Below are 16,042 nucleotides of genomic sequence, written 5' to 3'. Positions count from 1 at the left end.
TCCTGTTTGTTGTTATATTTGGAATTAATAATATTTCGCCGCTCGGCTCGCTTGCGGCTTGCGCGCCGCGCGACCGCTCCTCTACATCCAACGCATTAGGCAAATGTCAGGTCGTCAAGACTGACTGCGCTCAGCAGAGGGCCTGCGCCTCCAGCTCCTCCCGCCTGCCGCCGCGCCGCTGCGGGCGTCGCTTTCTTGGCCGCGGCTGCCACCAGGGAGGGCAGCTCCCGGAAAGCCCTGAGCTCACGCTCGCGCGTCGACTTCTCCGGCTGCAGCTCGGCGTTCTCGCGGAGCCATGCGTCGAGGTGCGAGTAGAGCCGCACCGCCACACGCCGCGCCTCGGAGCCGCTCGAGAGGAGCAGCGGGGCCGTCTGTGGGGCGACTCGCGCGGGGGCGGAATGAGTCACCCCCTCCCCCCCCCTCCCTCCCCGGGCTCTCCGACTGGCGGCTCGCTGCGGTTGGGCAGTCCCAAGTGGCTCCCCGGCCGTGGGTGGTGATTCTGTCGGACGACTCGGGTCTGCGCGCGCGCACTAACTCGCGCCTCGGCGGCGTCGGCGCTCAGGTTGAAGAGCAGCCAGTGCATCTGCACGCGCAACCGCCGGGGTGAGAGAGAGAGAGAGAGAGAGGCGCGGGGGAGGGGCGATCGCATCGTGCACGATCGTGCGGTTCCCGTTGGGAGAACGTGGGCGGTAGGCATGCGGTAGGTGGCGCATGCCGCGCAGAGAGGCGGGGAGCAGCTTGCACACGCCTGCGCCCCGCCGTGCGTCACCGTGAGTCGCTGCTTGAGGCGATGGCTCTTGGACCGGCTCGCGGCCCTACCCGGCCTCCCCGCGACCGGCGACGCGGTCGCCGCGGCGATCGCCTAAGGCAAGGTAGACGCCTCCTCCCACACAAGGTGGTGGGGCGAGGGCCGGGCGGGCAGCCCCCAAGTGGACAAGAGCCCCGCGGCATTTTGAGGTGTACCGCCCCGTGCGCGCGGTGAGCGGTGTGTGTGGCGTATGTGCGGGCTTCGTGTGCGACTACTACTACGGTGTGTGTGTGTCTGTGCGTGCGTGTGCGTGCGTGCGCTGGCCTCGTGCCACAAAGCGGTGTCGGCATTCTCGCCGCCCGACGTCGGCAGCCCCTTTCGAGAGGGCGCGTACACCCAGAGCTTGTAGGCGGCGGCGTGGACGACGAGGTTCCCCTTGGAGTGGTGCACGAGCGGGGGTCCTTTTCTCACAGGTCAGCCGTGAAGAGACGCCGTCCACAGCTCTCGGGCGGCGCGCGAGCGGCGCGCCTTCGCGCGAGCGCGCGGTGCAGCTGGCCGCCGCAGCGCCGCCGTCGAGCCACAAGCGCTGCGGCCGCCCGTCGGTGGGCGAGCTCACGCCGACGCCGGCGAGCTCGGCGATGGTGGGCAGCAGGTCGAGGTGCGAGGTGGCGCACGCGGTGGAGGCGCCGGCGGGGGCGCCGCGCCAGCGGAGCAGGAAGGGGACGAGGAGCCCGCCCTCGAGGATGGTGTGCTTGTCGCCGCTCGCGCCGGCGGCGGCGAGGCCCATGTTGTTCAGCTCTGCGTCGGTGACTCCAAACGGCCACGGCCGCTCCGGCCCGTGGTCAGCCGAGACGACGACGAAGGTTTGCGCGCCGAGGCCGAGCTCGTCGTCGAGAACGGAGAGCAGGTTGCCAATCTGAAAGTCGACCACCCAGACCGTCGCCAGGTACTCGGCGAGCGCCTGCTCGAGCCCGCCCTCCGGGATCGGGTGCCCGCCCTCGGCAGCCGCACGCCGCGCCGCCGCCAGCTTGACGCCCATCGGCCTTCCGAACGCCGACCAATCCACCGCCCGCGGCGCGAGCAAGTGGCCGAAGGGCGTCGCGCCGAGCACGCTGGCCGCTGTCCCGCCGAGCATTTCGCAGAGCGGCCGCCCGACCGCCTCGACGAGACTCACCGGCGCATGCGGCGCGTGGAGCCAGACGTTGGCGTAGAAGGGGCGCGAGCCGGCGCGCGCGCGCAGCCACGCCACGGCGGCGCCGACGACGTCCGAGTCTCGAGGCGACCTCTTGGAGGTGGGAGCCCTCGAGCAAAAGGAGGGTGTAGTCTTGGTCGAGGGTGTAGCGCCGAGGGTGTAGTGCACCTGCGAGAGAGGTGGGGCCCGGTCACAGAGACCTCTCCACACACACGAGGTGGCGGGGCAAGGGCCGGGCCACCCCTCGCGACTCCCCCTCTGAGGACACGCGTGTGTGGCCCTGTGGCAGAGGCACGCGGGGCCGGGCGCAGCACGCGCGCCTTTTCCCGCGAGCGGTTCCCCGCCGCCTTGGCCGCCTTTGCGGCCTTGGCCGCCGCCTTGAGCTCCTTGCCGTCCCGCGCGTCCGCCGCCTCCGCCGCCTCGACCGCCTCCGCGTGCCGCCTCCGTGCCTCGGCCGACGCGGGCGGGCAGAGCAGCGCGGCCTGAGGCATCAGAGAAGCGCTTCCCCCAAGAATCGCTGCCCCCCCGGGGGGGGCGCAGCTGTACAGGGGCTGTGCTGGAGTGCAGCATCGCTGCTCCAGGGTGTGCAGCTACGGAGGGTGGTGCTGAGTGCCGGGCATCGCTGCTCTCAGACTGCACCTGGAACATCGCCGGCCAGAGCCTGGCTCGGTCGGCGCCCCGATCGGCCGCCGCGGCGCGTGCGCACAGCGGCGTCGGCGCCGGAGCCTCCTCCTCCTTGCGCCTCGCCTCCTGCTCCGCCTCGTCCGCCTGCTCCTTGAGCCGCGCCCGCTCCGCCGCGGTGAGGTTCGCGAGGGAGAGCTCCTGCCTGTGCCCCTTCCGCCTCCGCCGGCTGCCAGCCCCGCCCACCGTCTGCATCCCGTACGCCCCGACCGCCGCCGCCTTCTCGAGATGCCACTTCCCGAAATGGCCCGTCTCGTAGCCTTGATGCTTGAGGAGGTCCGTCACTGTTGGTAGCTCGCCGATCCCGTTGTTGCGCTCGTTGGGAAAGGCCATAGTGTTGCGGCCGGTCATCAGCGCCGCGCGCGAGGGAGCGCAGGTGGCGCCGCCGGCGTGGTGGCCGGTGGACACGAAAGAGGAGCGAGCGAGCCGGTCCAGGTGTGGCGTGACGGAGAGCGGGTGGCCGTACGCAGCGGCCAAGTCGAAACCCAAGTCGTCGGCGAGGATGATCATGAAGTTGGGCCGCGGGCCGCCGTCCGGCGCGGCGGCTGCGGCGGCAGCGAGGTAGGAGGTGAGCATATATCGTGTATATGGTAGGCAGCTGTGGATTTTTGGAAAAACAGGAAGCCTCGGCGTTCGAGCTAGACGCCGTGCACGAACGCTCTCACCTCGCACGGCGGTCCTTTGGCTGGTCATGTTGGCACCTCAGGCGCAGGCCCCTTCGGCTGCCGCTCACTTCGACCACACACCGCCGCCGGCTGCCGGCCGCTTCTATCTCCTCCCCACGCTTCTATACCGAGTCTTCTTTTCCATCCCATTAGGCAGCCTGGGAACGGTGGCGGTCAGAGGCAAAGCCTACGAGGGGTGGTGGAACCACATGTCACGGCTACTGCCGGCTCGACCCCACGATAGCCTCCGAAGGCTGACTTTGCGGCACGCGCATTATCGGACGATGTGATGTCGACGAGTTGGGTCGCTCTCGCGGTAGCCAGATGACCTCTCACACTAGGAGCATCGGCCATGGCCGCAGGGAGCGCGGGGCAGGGCGCTGGAAGCAACACGGAGGCTCCGTTGGAGACGTTTTCAAGATTAGCGTGTCAGAGTGAAATGGAACTAGCCTGGGTGGTGCGCGCACCCCGAGTTGCAGACAAGAACGAAAAGCTTATATTTGATGTTAGATGAATCTCTAGCTAGCATGAAAATCAGAACTTCCGTTACCGGCTTGTGTGGGGGTGGTCGCCACTAGGGACTTACGGGTAAAGCCGTATGGAGGGTGAGTTGACCAGCGGTTGTGCGCCGGGCCTTCCTGCTCGGCGCCAGCGAGTAGACACAAGTGCCCAACGGATCCCGCTTGCCGTCCAGCCGGAGGACGCGGGGCGATGGTGGCTTGAGGGAGGAGAGTTGCGCGAGGTGGACCAAACGGGTGGAGAGCATTAGCGTCGTCCCGTGTCTCCTAGAAGAAACCGGCTCTCACCGACCTTCACGAAGCCTCCGACCATCGCCAAGCCGCGACCGACCGTCCTTGCGTTCAATGAAGACTCAACGTGGCGCACGGTGCCGACGCTGTCCTCGAGCTCGATGATCACATCCGCTGCGAGGCTTGGCGTGCACAAGCAGAACTCTTTCTCGCCACACAGGCAACTGCCGCTGGCAGCGGGCTCGACGAAGTCGCGCGTGCAAAGAGAGTTCAGTGGAGCGGACCCAGCTGCGCGTGCCGCAAAGTGGATGGAGGGCGGGCGCGTACACGGAGACGGCGACGAGCGCGAACTCGGATCGGCTGGGCATTGTGCACCGAACTGTCGCAGACAACGCGCGCGGGGGGGCGGACTCGCTCGGCGCGCAAAATTCACACCTGTGATTGTGGAGAAACGGGCGAAAGAAAATCCCGCACGTTTGCGCGCGAAAGTGACGTTGTGGCGCGAAACGCATATAGGGCGCGCGCCGCACGTATCATGGGCAAAACGAAGGCCAGGCGACCAGCCAACGCCGGCAGCGGCGAACCACCGCCCACGCTCCCACAGGAGCTCGTCGTCCATGTCGCGCGACAGGCTCCTCGCCCGCAAGTCATCGCCAGAATGAGCCGCACGTGCAAGGGCTGGGCCGCCGCTTTGCACAGCCCTGAGGGCGACTTCCTCTGGAAGTCGATGGCTCTCGAGAAATTTCCTCGCGTCCGCGTCATGCTGGAGGCGCTCGAGATCAAGTCTTTCAAGACTTTCTATCGGCAGCAGCGCCTCGCTGATCGGCCCCGGCTGGTCAAAAAGCCAAAGCTGCCGGCTCTGGACGAGTACATCTTCTCTGTTCAGATCTTCTCAGACGCCGCGGCGTGCGAGCCGTTCTCGTTCGCGTCCACCATGAAGTACCAGCGGAACGTGCGCGGGCTCTGCACAGCCGTGCTTCCCACGTCAGAGACGACCGCCAACGTGACCTGGTTCAGGCCGTTCGTCGATGCGCAGCGATCCGCTCACGAGGCGCCCGGCGCTAATGAGGCGCCGCTCGACAAGGCCACGGAGGCGGCCGCGTGCTACCTCGAGCTGCTGAGCGCGCTGCGCATGACGATCCACGTCACGCGTTCGAGCGACAACAGCACGCTGCGGCTCGCCGACGGGCTTCGCTTCACCGGCGAGAGCGGATGGATTGGGCACACGAAATACTCTACGGGCATCATCAGCGACTCGGACGCGGTGGCGCTCCTCTCCTCGCACTCGGACGCGGGCAAGGCGGCCCTCACGCCGCCGTCCTTCCTCACGAGCTCGCTTGGCGTGCAACTCTGGGAGAACATGCAGGACTGGACGCCGCGGGGCTACAAGAAGCCCGCCGCGGGCGAGGACACCGTCGTGGTCATACTCAGCTTCGCGTACAACAACTTTAAGCACCCCGACACGCCGGATCCCAACGATCCGGAGTGGGACGAGGCCAACAACCTTGCCTACATGGACCAAAAGGCCATCGTCGAGTGGCTCGGACGCTGCGCGCCGTGGCCCAAGGTGTAGGCGGTGGCTGCTGCGGTCTGCGCATGATGCTGTGCGCCCCGAGGCGCGGGCGGGAGCGGGCCGTGCACACAGTCGTCTCCCATGTTTGCCCTTGGGCGTCAAGTGTTACTATCAACAGAGTAGAAGGATCTGACCTCAGGGCTGATGTAACCAAGCGCTGGGGTAGCGCGTGCTTTTACCTCACACCCATGCTCGCACAGTGTGCCGGCAGTCGTCGAGCAGTGTCGCTCACACAAGCCGCAGCACAAGTGACTGGGGGCCAGTGAGGGCGAGCCCATCGCTGTGACAGCTGTGGCAGCCGCACAGTAGGCTGTGCCAACTGTGCAGAGCGTGTGAGCAGCAGAGGAGCTGCTCTCCAGACTTCTGTCGCACAGAGTTGCATGCCACCGAAGGCGCTGTCGAGGTTCGCCGAGTGTTGGACTTTTCACTCCGGACAAAGACGGCTACACGCACACACGAGCCGCGGTCGTGTAGCCGTCATAGCGGCGAGGCGCGGGACCGTCTGTGGCGAAGTGTGGGTCGCGTCCCTCGATTATTCCGTCAACTCACCCTCCAGACACCCTCTAGTGCCACTACCATGCACGCTCAGCTCGCGTCGGCTCAACAGTAACCAGCCTCCGGCGGCCCCCCCGCTACCATCTAAACCCGAGTACAAAGCGCCTCTCCAAGACTACGGTAAACAAAATGTACAGCGAACCGATGCGCTCTAATGGGCAACTGTCCGTGCGCCCCGCTGCGCCGGGCCAAGCCCGCCCCCCGCCGCGGCGTGCCTCGGGCGGGCTCTGCCCTCGCTCCTCACGGGCCCTCGTCCTCGCCTTTGCCGAACAGGGCACGCGTCTCCTCCAGCGTCTCCTTCATCTGGTCCTCCATCGCGTCGAGCCTATTCAAGCTCAGCCCGGAGAGGAGTGGCGCCAAACACCCCCCCCCCGCCACGTCGCAGTGTGGCGTCGAGCCTTGCGAGCAGCGCCTTCGGCACGCCCGCGGCGTTGGTGGGCGCGTCGGTGTACATGTCCTCGGCGCGACTCGCCTCGCCGTGATTAGCCGCATCGCGTGAGACGCGGCACGCCCGTGTCGCCGCGCCGGCGAGCAAGCCGGCGATGGCGAGCGCGGCGAAGACGACGAAGACGCCCGCGAACGGCGCAAAGTCAATCCGCGACACCTGCAGCACCGCGCGGCTAGCGGGTGAAAGAATGCCTCCTCCGCGATGCAGTCGGGCGCCGGCGCGCCTCGGCGAGGGTGACGGCCGGACACGACTTGCCGCTGTCAAACCAGCGCTGCTCGAGCTCCTGCCAAAGCTGTTCTTGTTTCAGAAGTGAGCTCCCTCTCTCGATCGATCTCGATCTCGCCCGAGCTCCTGCCGCTCTGATGGGTGCTGCAGGCCGTAGAAGATGTTTGCGGCGGAGAGGTGATTCGCCAGCTCCTCGTCCTCGGACCGCATGGCGAACGAGTAGGCCGACTGCGCCGAAGCGTCGGACCGGGGTTGTGGAGAGGCGTGACGCGAGGCGAGGCCGTGCCATGGCGTGGGGAGCACCGGAGGGGAGGGGCGGGCGATCGCCTGAAATCTCGTGTGATCTCGTGTAACTCGTGTGAACTCGGGTACTCGCAGAGTGTGCCTGCCCGAAGCTGATGGCGGGTGCGAGCACGAAGGCGGTGTCGGACGAGGTGGAAGGGCAATGGCGGAGCGCGACGGGCTTGGCGATGGTGTTGGACTCGATCCACACGTCCGCTGACCCGTCGCGCAGCCGCTCGAGGCACCACTCGCCGCTCTCTTTGAAGGAAAAGGTGGAGGTGTCGTCGGGGCCGGCCGGCGTCCCAATCTGCACGCTGGCGCCGCTGCTGCTCGTCGCGTGGATGACCTGCGGCGCGGAGGGCGTGGCGGGGGTGGAGGCGAGCCTTGCCCCTCTCGCACGGGCGCGACGAGGCGGACTCTCGGTCGATTTGACTCGGGTGGCCTCACCTCGCGGCACGCGGGCGAGCGGGTGATCTCGGGTGATCTCGGTCATCTCGGGCGCGGCCTCGCCTCGCGGGCTAGCGGGCTGACGTACGGAACGAGCCATTCGGCGCGGACGCACGCGGTCGCCTAGTTAGACTAGCAACCTCAACTCCACGCCCAAGCGACTAGCATCGGGAGACGTGGGGCCTAAATCCAAACAAGGGCTGGGGCGACGGGACCGGCACCGGCGCCTCCCTGAGCTCGCTCATCGAAGTGGGCCCTTGCACCTTATACAGGAAGGTTCCGAGAAGGTTCAGGGCCATCTCGGTTGATCTCGCTCATCACGTGGGCCGTTGCACCTCGAAGAGCGGCCGGCTCAGGATAGAGGTGAGACTCGCGATGTACGTAGCCTAAGGCAATAAGTGAAGTCCCTCCACACACGACGTGGTGCGGCAAGTGGGGGTAACCCCTCGCGTCTCCTGCAGCGTCATCACCACGACGAGCATGCCGAGCCGGAGGAGGCGGGAGGCCCACGAGTCCCACACATTCTCGAAAGTGGTGCCGAGAGAGATGCCGTACAGCGAGGAGCTGCCTATCAATCATTAACCAGTCGCTGTTGCTTTCAACCGGTAGATGCAAATGAGGTGAAGCGGACGTGTGATATGCCCCCCATGCACGAAGCCATGCTCTGGTAGAGCGCGTGCGCGTATGCAGCGGGGAGCGCGGCTACTGCCCCTGGCCGGGCCTCGCGAAGCGGGCTGAGCGCGGCGATGGCGAGGAGGAGGAGCGCCGCCACCTACAAGAAAGCTCCGAGGAGGTTCAGAGACCGTGGTCCACCGACGGCGAGGAGCAGGGTGGCGCGGGGCGATTGGGCACACCGCGAGGAAGGCGGCCACCGCGAGCCACAGGCCGGTCGAGAAGGGCTTGAGGGCGAGGGTGAGGGCCGAATTCCGCTGGCGCGTCTGCATCACCACGCCTATTGAGCCGAACGGACGGAGGCATGTCACGGCGCGGTGGTGCCGGAGTCGCGTCCTCGCCCGTCCCTCCGTGCCGACGTACGAGTCGGTGTAGTGCGGCGCAACCACGGCGAGGCCCTGTGTCGGGAGGCCCTGCTCGCCGCCCGGGATCACGCGGGAAGAGTTCCAAAAGCTGTTGTAGTCGCGCACGTACTGGAGCTGTGCGCCGCGATGGACGGCCGGGTCCGCAAGCTCGCTAAAGTTCGAAAAGTACGGGCCGCTCCACTGATACGTCTGCGCGAAGGTGTGGTCGTAGACGATCGCGTCGCACGCTCGTGACCACAGGCACGACCCGTCCTGAAGGTAGGTGTGCTCCACATTGTTGAGGCTCTCCCAGTCGGTGAAGGTGGTCCCGACTGCGCCGACCTGTTGTGCGAGCAGATGCCAATAATCAACGGCGTACCCGCTGTATTTGCAGTCCGGAAAGTTTGCGGTGCCGTTGAACGGCGGGGCCTCTGGCGGGACACAGTCGTCCGGGCGGATGAACCATGGGTTGATGCTTGCGGGAGAGAGGCCGAGCTTGAGCGTGCGACCCGAGGCTTTCAGGTAGCTCGTGGGCGATTCCTGCCAGAATGGCGATCCGTCTGTCGTCGTGTAACCCATATTCTGGAGGCCCGGCCGGACGCTGAGGGCGGCGAGCGCAAACGGCAACATTGCGACGACGATGGGCAGGGGGGACGAATGATGGCGGCGAGCTGCGCTTCTGCGGGGGAACCAAAGGCGGCGCTGTCCGTTTTCTTTTTGTCATCCTTGCCGCTTTTCTACATATTTTGTGAGTGAGAGTGCTGCGATCCGGGCCCGGGGTTATGCCTTCGTGTGAGAACAGAGTTTGAGATTTTGAGCAATACCAATGAAAGCTATTGTTGTTGATTGTTTGCCAGAGTTTCAGAGTTTGTGTGAGAACTGTGAGTCTAGACCCAGATCGCAAGCATCGCCATCAAGGAGAAGCCGAGGAGGAGCATCAACAGCTTGAGGGAGGCGAACCAGCCAGCGCCCTTCGTCTGGTAGTCGACGAGTTCCTGCGGGATGACGCCGAGACATAGCCGAGAGAGATGTGTGCCCGCGCGTGCTGAGCCTCCTCTTTCGCTTACCTTCGCGATGATCTCCATCAGGCCGACGTACAGGAAGAAGCCCGCGGCCAGTGCGACGAGGCTGCTCTCCACGGTGCTGTCGACCTGTGAGACCACCGGGGCTAAGGCGTGACTTCTACACCTCCTCTGATGATGGCCTGCTGCTCTGCTCGGCGCGTGTGATTGACCCACGCGGCCGTAGAGAGACTCATGCCGACGACGACGCCTAGAGGCACGCGCGATCTCGTGGCGATCGTCACGTGGCGATCTCGCATCTCATCTTTCTCGGCACATCTCGTCCTGGGCACATCCCTCTCACACAATCCTCCCCCACTGGGGATCTCGATCTCGGCAAATCTCGCCAGTGGGTGTCGCGAGGGTGAAGCCGAGCAGCCACGCTGCGCGCGCGGCGAAGGGTCCCGGCGCAGTCGCAAGCGCGCAGCCTAGAGGCGAACGGCGAGAGTCGCGGCAGTGTTTCTCTAGTTGCTTCCTGCTACGACCGCCAGAGGCGCTCAGCACAGGCGCAGAGGGGGCGAAAGACGCAGCATGCTACAGAGATGGAGGGGTGCGGGAGGAGGGGGAGGAGGCGGGCTGCGTTCCTCCCCTCCTCGGGAGGGGGGATGACTCCCCCGCGTATAGCTCTACCCGGTGTCCTCGCGTCGACCTCGACTCCGCGCGCACTAGCTCTACTCGAGAAGACGAGTCCGCGGGGGAGAGGTGTGGGAGGTCACACGGCAGAGGGAGCGAGGGCGGGGGCACAAGCGCTGTCGGCGGGCGGCTTGTACCGAGCGCCCACGCGGCGAAAACCTTGTGCGCGATGATCGCCACGAAGATGCCCAAGCCATCCTCGCCGCCGCTGACGCCTGTGTTTGGAGGCACAGGACACAACTCTTCGCCGCGTTCGACCCCGGAGCGAGCCTGATCTCGGCTTGATCTCGGCTGATCTCGGCTTGAGCTCGGCTGATCTCGGCTTGAGCTCGGCTGATCTCGGCTTGAGTTCTGCTGTCATCTAGTCTGACGCCGAGGACGAGGCCGGCGATGAAGGAGTGCCTACAGGAAGGTTCCGAGAGAAGGTTCAGGACGAGGCCTGCTCCGAGAGAGGTGCGGTGCGCACACATGGTGAGCGAGAGGAAGAGGACCCCCGCCCCGACGAGAGACAGCGCGGCGGAGCGGCCTAGTCCGCACAGGCCCGGCATGTGAGGGAGAGAGGTTCCCTTTCTGTGAGGGAGAGAGGTTGCGTCAGAGGGGCCTCGTCTCGCCGCAGGCTCGATGGCAGCCGCTGTATGCACTCCCTCTCGCTCCTCCCCGGGATCGCCCGTCGGCACCATCGGCACGACCCTGGACATCGGCACCCTGCACGCCCTCGGCTCACTCGCCGGAGAGGAGCGAGCGGCTATCTCGACCACCACCGGCGCCGGCTCCGCCGCCTCGTTGAAGAGAGCCAGCGAGCTGACCAGCGAGTCTGCGCCAGGCCTACGTGGGAGAAAGCGCGCGCGAAACCATTTTTTAGCGGTGTGCCGCCGCCAACGGCGGCGCAGACGAAAATGATCGCGGCGTAGGCGATGCCGTCCATGGGCTGATCACAACGCACGTTGCGACGCCGTGGGAAAATAAAAAAGACTCTCTCACAGCAAAAAAGAACCGCCAGCATACCTCATAACAGATAACACTCATAACACCTCCGACTGGTTGTTTATGGCGGCCAGCTATAACAATCTCTAACAGCTGTTACGAACATTTTAGAGAGCAGCCAAGAACATTTTGTTTGTCTCGAGCGGCGGTCGGTCTGGACTCGATCGAGGTCTGGACGCCGTTGTTTGTTTCGCAGCCCGGTCTCGGGGGTGGCCACCCCAGCGTTTCGCTAAGAAAGATCCCACCTGCACGAGCAGGACTTTGGAAGGACGATCAGGGGCACAGGGGGTTCTCCTGCTCCGGCTGACTGACCAGCCAGGGACAGCGACAGACAGGCTCGCAGCGCGGTGCTCGGTGGACTCCCAACTGCCTCCACTGGTGGTCTCATCTCACTTGGAGCACTTGGAGTGCGGTCATCAACCGCACGCCCAAAACCGGGGAGCGGAGAAGCGCACCCAGCGGGCCGGACGCTCGCGCAAATTGATTTTTTTGCCGCTTGTAAATCGCCGATTAGTTCGTTTCTCGCGCCAAGGAGAAGCGCGCCGGGGCGGGGGGTCGCTGCCGCCGCTGCGCAGACGCCAAGATCGGCGGTGTCCAAGATGAAGAACGCCAAGGCCAAGAAGAAGAAGTCAGTGCTGAAGCTGCCCGAGCTTACGTGCGATGAGCTGCGCAAGATCCTGCGCATCCGTTGCAAGCTCGTCCTGAATGACTTCGCCGAGAAGAAGTATGATTTCAGGTACACCCGGGAGAAATCGGAGAAGCTCGCGCATCAGGAGCGTGGCGGACGCAAGTATCTGCCGCCTGAGGGATGGGCGAAGTTCGCCCTGTGGCCGTCAAGGACAAGTACGCCAGCAACAAATGGCTGCAGAAGGAGTCGGGCTGGCCGGTCGTGTATCACGGCACGCGCGCGCGGCATCGTGCGCGAGGGCTACCTTAGGGGGGACGACACTCACTCACTGCTTCTGCAGCGAGCGTGCACCTCGATCCTGTACCGTGTTTGTGATGACCCCCCCCGATGAACACACCAGTGAGGGAGGGCGAGACGGTCGAGGGGTCCCGTACCACGCGGAATCGACCCTATGGTGGTCGACCCTGCCGCAAGTATCTGCCGTAGATAATCTTGGAGCACTTGGAGCACTTGTTGTGCACAGTCATCTTGCTTGTAACGCATCCTGCGGCGTCGCTCCTTGCCGAAAATGGTGCGCCCAGCACGGTCTCCCGCTCGGCGTCGGCCTGGCGGTGGCAAGCCTGACATTCACTACGATGATGCTAACGAACTCGAGTATTTCACGTTCGAAGAGTGCATGGTCACCACGCCGGAGGAGTGGCAGGACTGGGAGCGTGAGAACTGCTCTGGGATGCGCCGCGGAGACGTGAAGGAGAAGCGCGCGAGCTTCGATGCGGTCCAGGCTGCGGTGTATGGGCTTGTCTGTGTCCACGTTCGGGAGAACAAACTGGAGACTTACTGGCGCGATTTCATGACCGAGCTTGAGGCGGCGATGGAAGAGGCTGGCAACGAAGAGACGTACGATGACCTTATCGACGATGACATAAAGGAGTACCACGAATTGTACTTGTCGTCTCTTGCCAAGGCGTATGACAAAAAGAAAAAGGCCGAGCAAAAGGTGAACTCTGACTCCTTTGCGCTTGCTCTCTGCCGCGCTGCTATCTGGCTGCCAAAGAGCTTCCTCTATCTCTCTGTCAATATATTCGGCGGTTGGGCCTCTTTGACACTGGGCGGTGTGCTGGGGCATGTGGTCATGGGCGCGCTCGGCCTTTTCTTCCTTGCCCAGGCCTTCATCCCTGCCCTCGTCATCGTTTTCTTCAAGGCGGTCTGGGACCACTCCTTCGGATCTGGCGACGACTCGGACGGCGGCGGCAGCGGCAGCGGCGGTGAAGACGAGAGCGAGGAGGAGGACGAGGACGAGGAGGACGAAGAGGAAGACGACGACGACGACGACAAGGACGAGGAAGACGAGGAGGGCGAGGAGGACGACTCCGACTAAGCCAGCGGAGTCAATCCAGAGTCCATCCTCCGTACCGTACGAGCGAACCTCCCCGCCCGCCGCCCCATAACGTCCGGGGGCGGGGCGACCCGATGGTCCTCTCGATTGTGGCTCTCTAGATCTCGATCGAGCTGTGTGAGGTTATTGCGTGCGGCGCGGGGGGTGTGAACAGCCATTCCGCGTGGTTGAGGGGTTGAAGGGGTCTGTCAACCACTTGGTTGAGGGTTGAGGCCTCTGTCAACCACGTGGTTGACAGTTGAGAGGCAATCGGCCTCAACCACCGCTATGAGTAGAATTTATCAAATAAATAAATAAATACAACGGACATCCCAAGCTAGGGCTGGGTCGAGGACAGACACGTCCCCACCTTTGCAGGATTTTGCAAAAGCGAGGGGGGAGGGCGCATCGCCGCGCGGAGAGGGCTGGGCACAGGGCACAGGGGATCTCTCTCGCATAGGATATGCACTCGGCAGCACGAGGGCAAGGCTGGGCGTCCTATGTTTGTGCTCCCCCCCGGACCCCTCGCTCTCGGGCACTAAATCTATCCATCTGACCACTCATCGACGGGGCTTGGCGAGCGGCCGCGCTGCGGGGCAGGGCTGGTGAGAATGGGCTCTGGCCACTCGCCCGTGCGGTTGTAACCGCGCATCAGCCGAACGGAGGCCTCGACCGCCCCTCGCGGCAAGCTCTCGAGCCTCTCGAGCAGCTCGCCCGCCGCCATCGCCGCCTCGAACTGCTCCCTCATGCCGAGCGCGCCGCAGACCTTGCGTACAGCCTCTTGCTGCACCTCGTCCGGCGTATCGGTTTCATAGCCGGACGAGTCGGCGGAGGAAGCCCGCTTGGCGGGCGGCGAGTCCGGTGAGGGAGAGCGCGACTGGCGTGGGGGCCGGCCGTGCATCGTGCGCGGCATCGTGCGCGAGGGCTTCAAGATCAGGGGCGGCAAGGAGACGGCGCACAACGGCTCGCGCTACGGCCAGGGCGTCTACTGCACGCCCGACCCTGCTTACGCAGTCCAGTATGCCAAGCAGCAGAAGCTTGAGTCGTCGGAGCATGACGACGAGTTCCTTGTCGTCTTCCAGTGTCGCGTGGAGCCCGACAGCTTCACTGTCGAGCGGGACACCAACGACGACGACTCCAGAGCAATTTGGCGCGTCACGGACGCGCGACGAACCTCCGCCCATGCGCCGTGCTCATGTCGACCGTTGCTCCTTGCGCTGCATAAGCCGAGTCGAGTCGAGTCGAGCTCGAGTCGATCGGCTCGACTTGCCCGCGGTATGCGCGTGCATACTTCCGCACAGCAGCGTACCTTGCCCCCTCGTCCGCGAGGGCCGCGCGCCGACAGAACTGTGTTACGCTGTCCACCACCGCCACCGTCTTTCATATATTATAAGTTGCGAGCTTCGTTCCACACACTGCATGGCTCACATCTTATGCTCGACTTTAGTGCGGCTGCGCAGCCTCGGCCTCCAGATCGCCGCGAAGCCCGCATGACTCTTGACTGCCACCTCGCGGGTGCGTCCCGACCCATGCTCGAGGACCCATATGGCGCGTCCCGTCGACGCCCGACCGGATCCGAGGCTGCGGGGGAGCCCTCCTGACGTGCGCGCACCGCCCTGCGCCCGCAGGTGGCCTCAGGAGCGCTCAGGGCGGCCCGCAGGCGGCCGATCGTGCGACCCGCGTCGCGAGCCGCGCTCGAGGAGCCGCGTTTGGGCCGCACACACCCATAACACACACACGTCTGACAGCTCCGACAGCGTCTGACAGCAACACCCGACAGCTCCGACAGCACCCGACAGCTACAGATCCCCTCTGATGTCAGACACGCACCCGACAGCACCCGACAGCACTGACAGCACCCGACAGCTGGTCTGACAGAGGCACCTGACAGTGCCTGACAGCTGCCCGACAGCCCGACAGATCACCTGACAGCACCTGACAGCCTGACAGCCAGGGCTCAGGGCTGGAACGGGATCTACCTCGCAAAAGCGAGTCACCCGGGCTGGCGCGCGTCTTCCGGGAGAGGAGTGGGAGCGAGGGACCTCCTTAGTAAGCCGGCATGCAGGCGCATGCGCGGCCGTTCAGAAACTTTCCCAGCCGTTGGAATGGCTGCACTCCTGCCCCTCACGCCGGGTGGACAAGCGGGGGGGGGGGGGGGGTCGATGACCTGCCTAGTCGCCCGACATGCCAGGCATGCCGACCTTTCGGAGCCCCCCCTCGTACACGTGTGCCGCTGGGATCAAGCCAGTACGCCCGAGGGCGACGGTCCCCCGGAAGTAGGCGTTGGGCCGAAGAGGGAGGAGTCGCTGAAGGACGGGTAGTCGTCGATCATGCGGGGGGAGGAGTCGTCGGCGAGCAGCAGGGATGAGAAATGCCTGAGAGGGTGGGGAGGGAGGCGTGAGGTGCGAGGTGAGGGGGCGCGGGGGCGCAGGGCGTGGGTCGTGCGCGGGTGGGATGCGAGGCGTGAGGCGCAGGGCAGGGGCAAGGTGTTTTGTGTGTGTGTGTGGGGGGGGGGTGTTTGTGTGAGGGCAGGGCAGGGCAGGGCAGGGCGGCGGCGAGCGGCGAGCGGCGTCGGCGAGTTCGGCGACGAAGAGAGGCGATGGTGACGTACACGGCGGCAGCGTTCACGGCAGCAGCGCCGATGGCGGCCCCGCGCAGCGGCGGCGGCGCCCTGAGTGAGGCAGACTGCCCTGCACAGCCTGCTGGGCACGCTCCCGACGAGCGGCGCGCCATGCGGGCCCGCCGCGGGCGACGCGGGCGGCCGGCGAGCCGACACGCGT

The 16,042-nt window shown here is 65.3% G+C and overlaps 4 protein-coding genes across 4 annotated transcripts; 1 reads left to right on the top strand and 3 right to left on the bottom strand.

Moving 5' to 3' along the window:
* Window positions 1–11: 11 nt before the first annotated feature.
* Window positions 12–3,219, bottom strand: EMIHUDRAFT_447405 (hypothetical protein). Its single transcript, XM_005793995.1, has 7 exons — window positions 2,580–3,219; window positions 2,261–2,422; window positions 1,473–2,108; window positions 1,145–1,183; window positions 749–862; window positions 536–583; window positions 12–371 (listed from the first exon to the last, which is right to left on the bottom strand). Exons 1-7 carry the CDS (start codon window positions 3,195–3,197, stop codon window positions 96–98), a joined length of 1,893 nt encoding a protein of 630 aa, XP_005794052.1. The 5' UTR covers window positions 3,198–3,219; the 3' UTR covers window positions 12–95.
* Window positions 3,220–9,468: 6,249 nt separating this feature from the next.
* Window positions 9,469–11,200, bottom strand: EMIHUDRAFT_194008 (hypothetical protein; the record flags this gene model as incomplete). Its single annotated transcript, XM_005793994.1, has 7 exons — window positions 9,469–9,576; window positions 9,649–9,732; window positions 9,816–9,853; window positions 10,413–10,490; window positions 10,742–10,841; window positions 10,917–10,980; window positions 11,082–11,200. 7 exons carry the CDS (start codon window positions 11,198–11,200, stop codon window positions 9,469–9,471), a joined length of 591 nt encoding a protein of 196 aa, XP_005794051.1.
* Window positions 11,201–12,466: 1,266 nt separating this feature from the next.
* Window positions 12,467–13,574, top strand: EMIHUDRAFT_431730 (hypothetical protein). Its single transcript, XM_005793993.1, has one exon. It carries the CDS (start codon window positions 12,564–12,566, stop codon window positions 13,263–13,265), a length of 702 nt encoding a protein of 233 aa, XP_005794050.1. The 5' UTR covers window positions 12,467–12,563; the 3' UTR covers window positions 13,266–13,574.
* Window positions 13,575–13,806: 232 nt separating this feature from the next.
* Window positions 13,807–14,175, bottom strand: EMIHUDRAFT_194005 (hypothetical protein; the record flags this gene model as incomplete). The annotated part of the gene is made up of 1 exon (XM_005793992.1): window positions 13,807–14,175. One exon carries the CDS (start codon window positions 14,173–14,175, stop codon window positions 13,807–13,809), a length of 369 nt encoding a protein of 122 aa, XP_005794049.1.
* Between the last annotated feature and the right edge of the window lie 1,867 nt (window positions 14,176–16,042).

This window comes from Emiliania huxleyi (genome assembly GCF_000372725.1).
Source record: "Emiliania huxleyi CCMP1516 unplaced genomic scaffold EMIHUscaffold_1, whole genome shotgun sequence".
Taxonomy (NCBI): Eukaryota; Haptophyta; order Isochrysidales; family Noelaerhabdaceae; genus Emiliania; species Emiliania huxleyi.
Note: the sequence above shows the minus strand (reverse complement) of the source record. Positions and strands in the feature narration are given on the sequence as shown.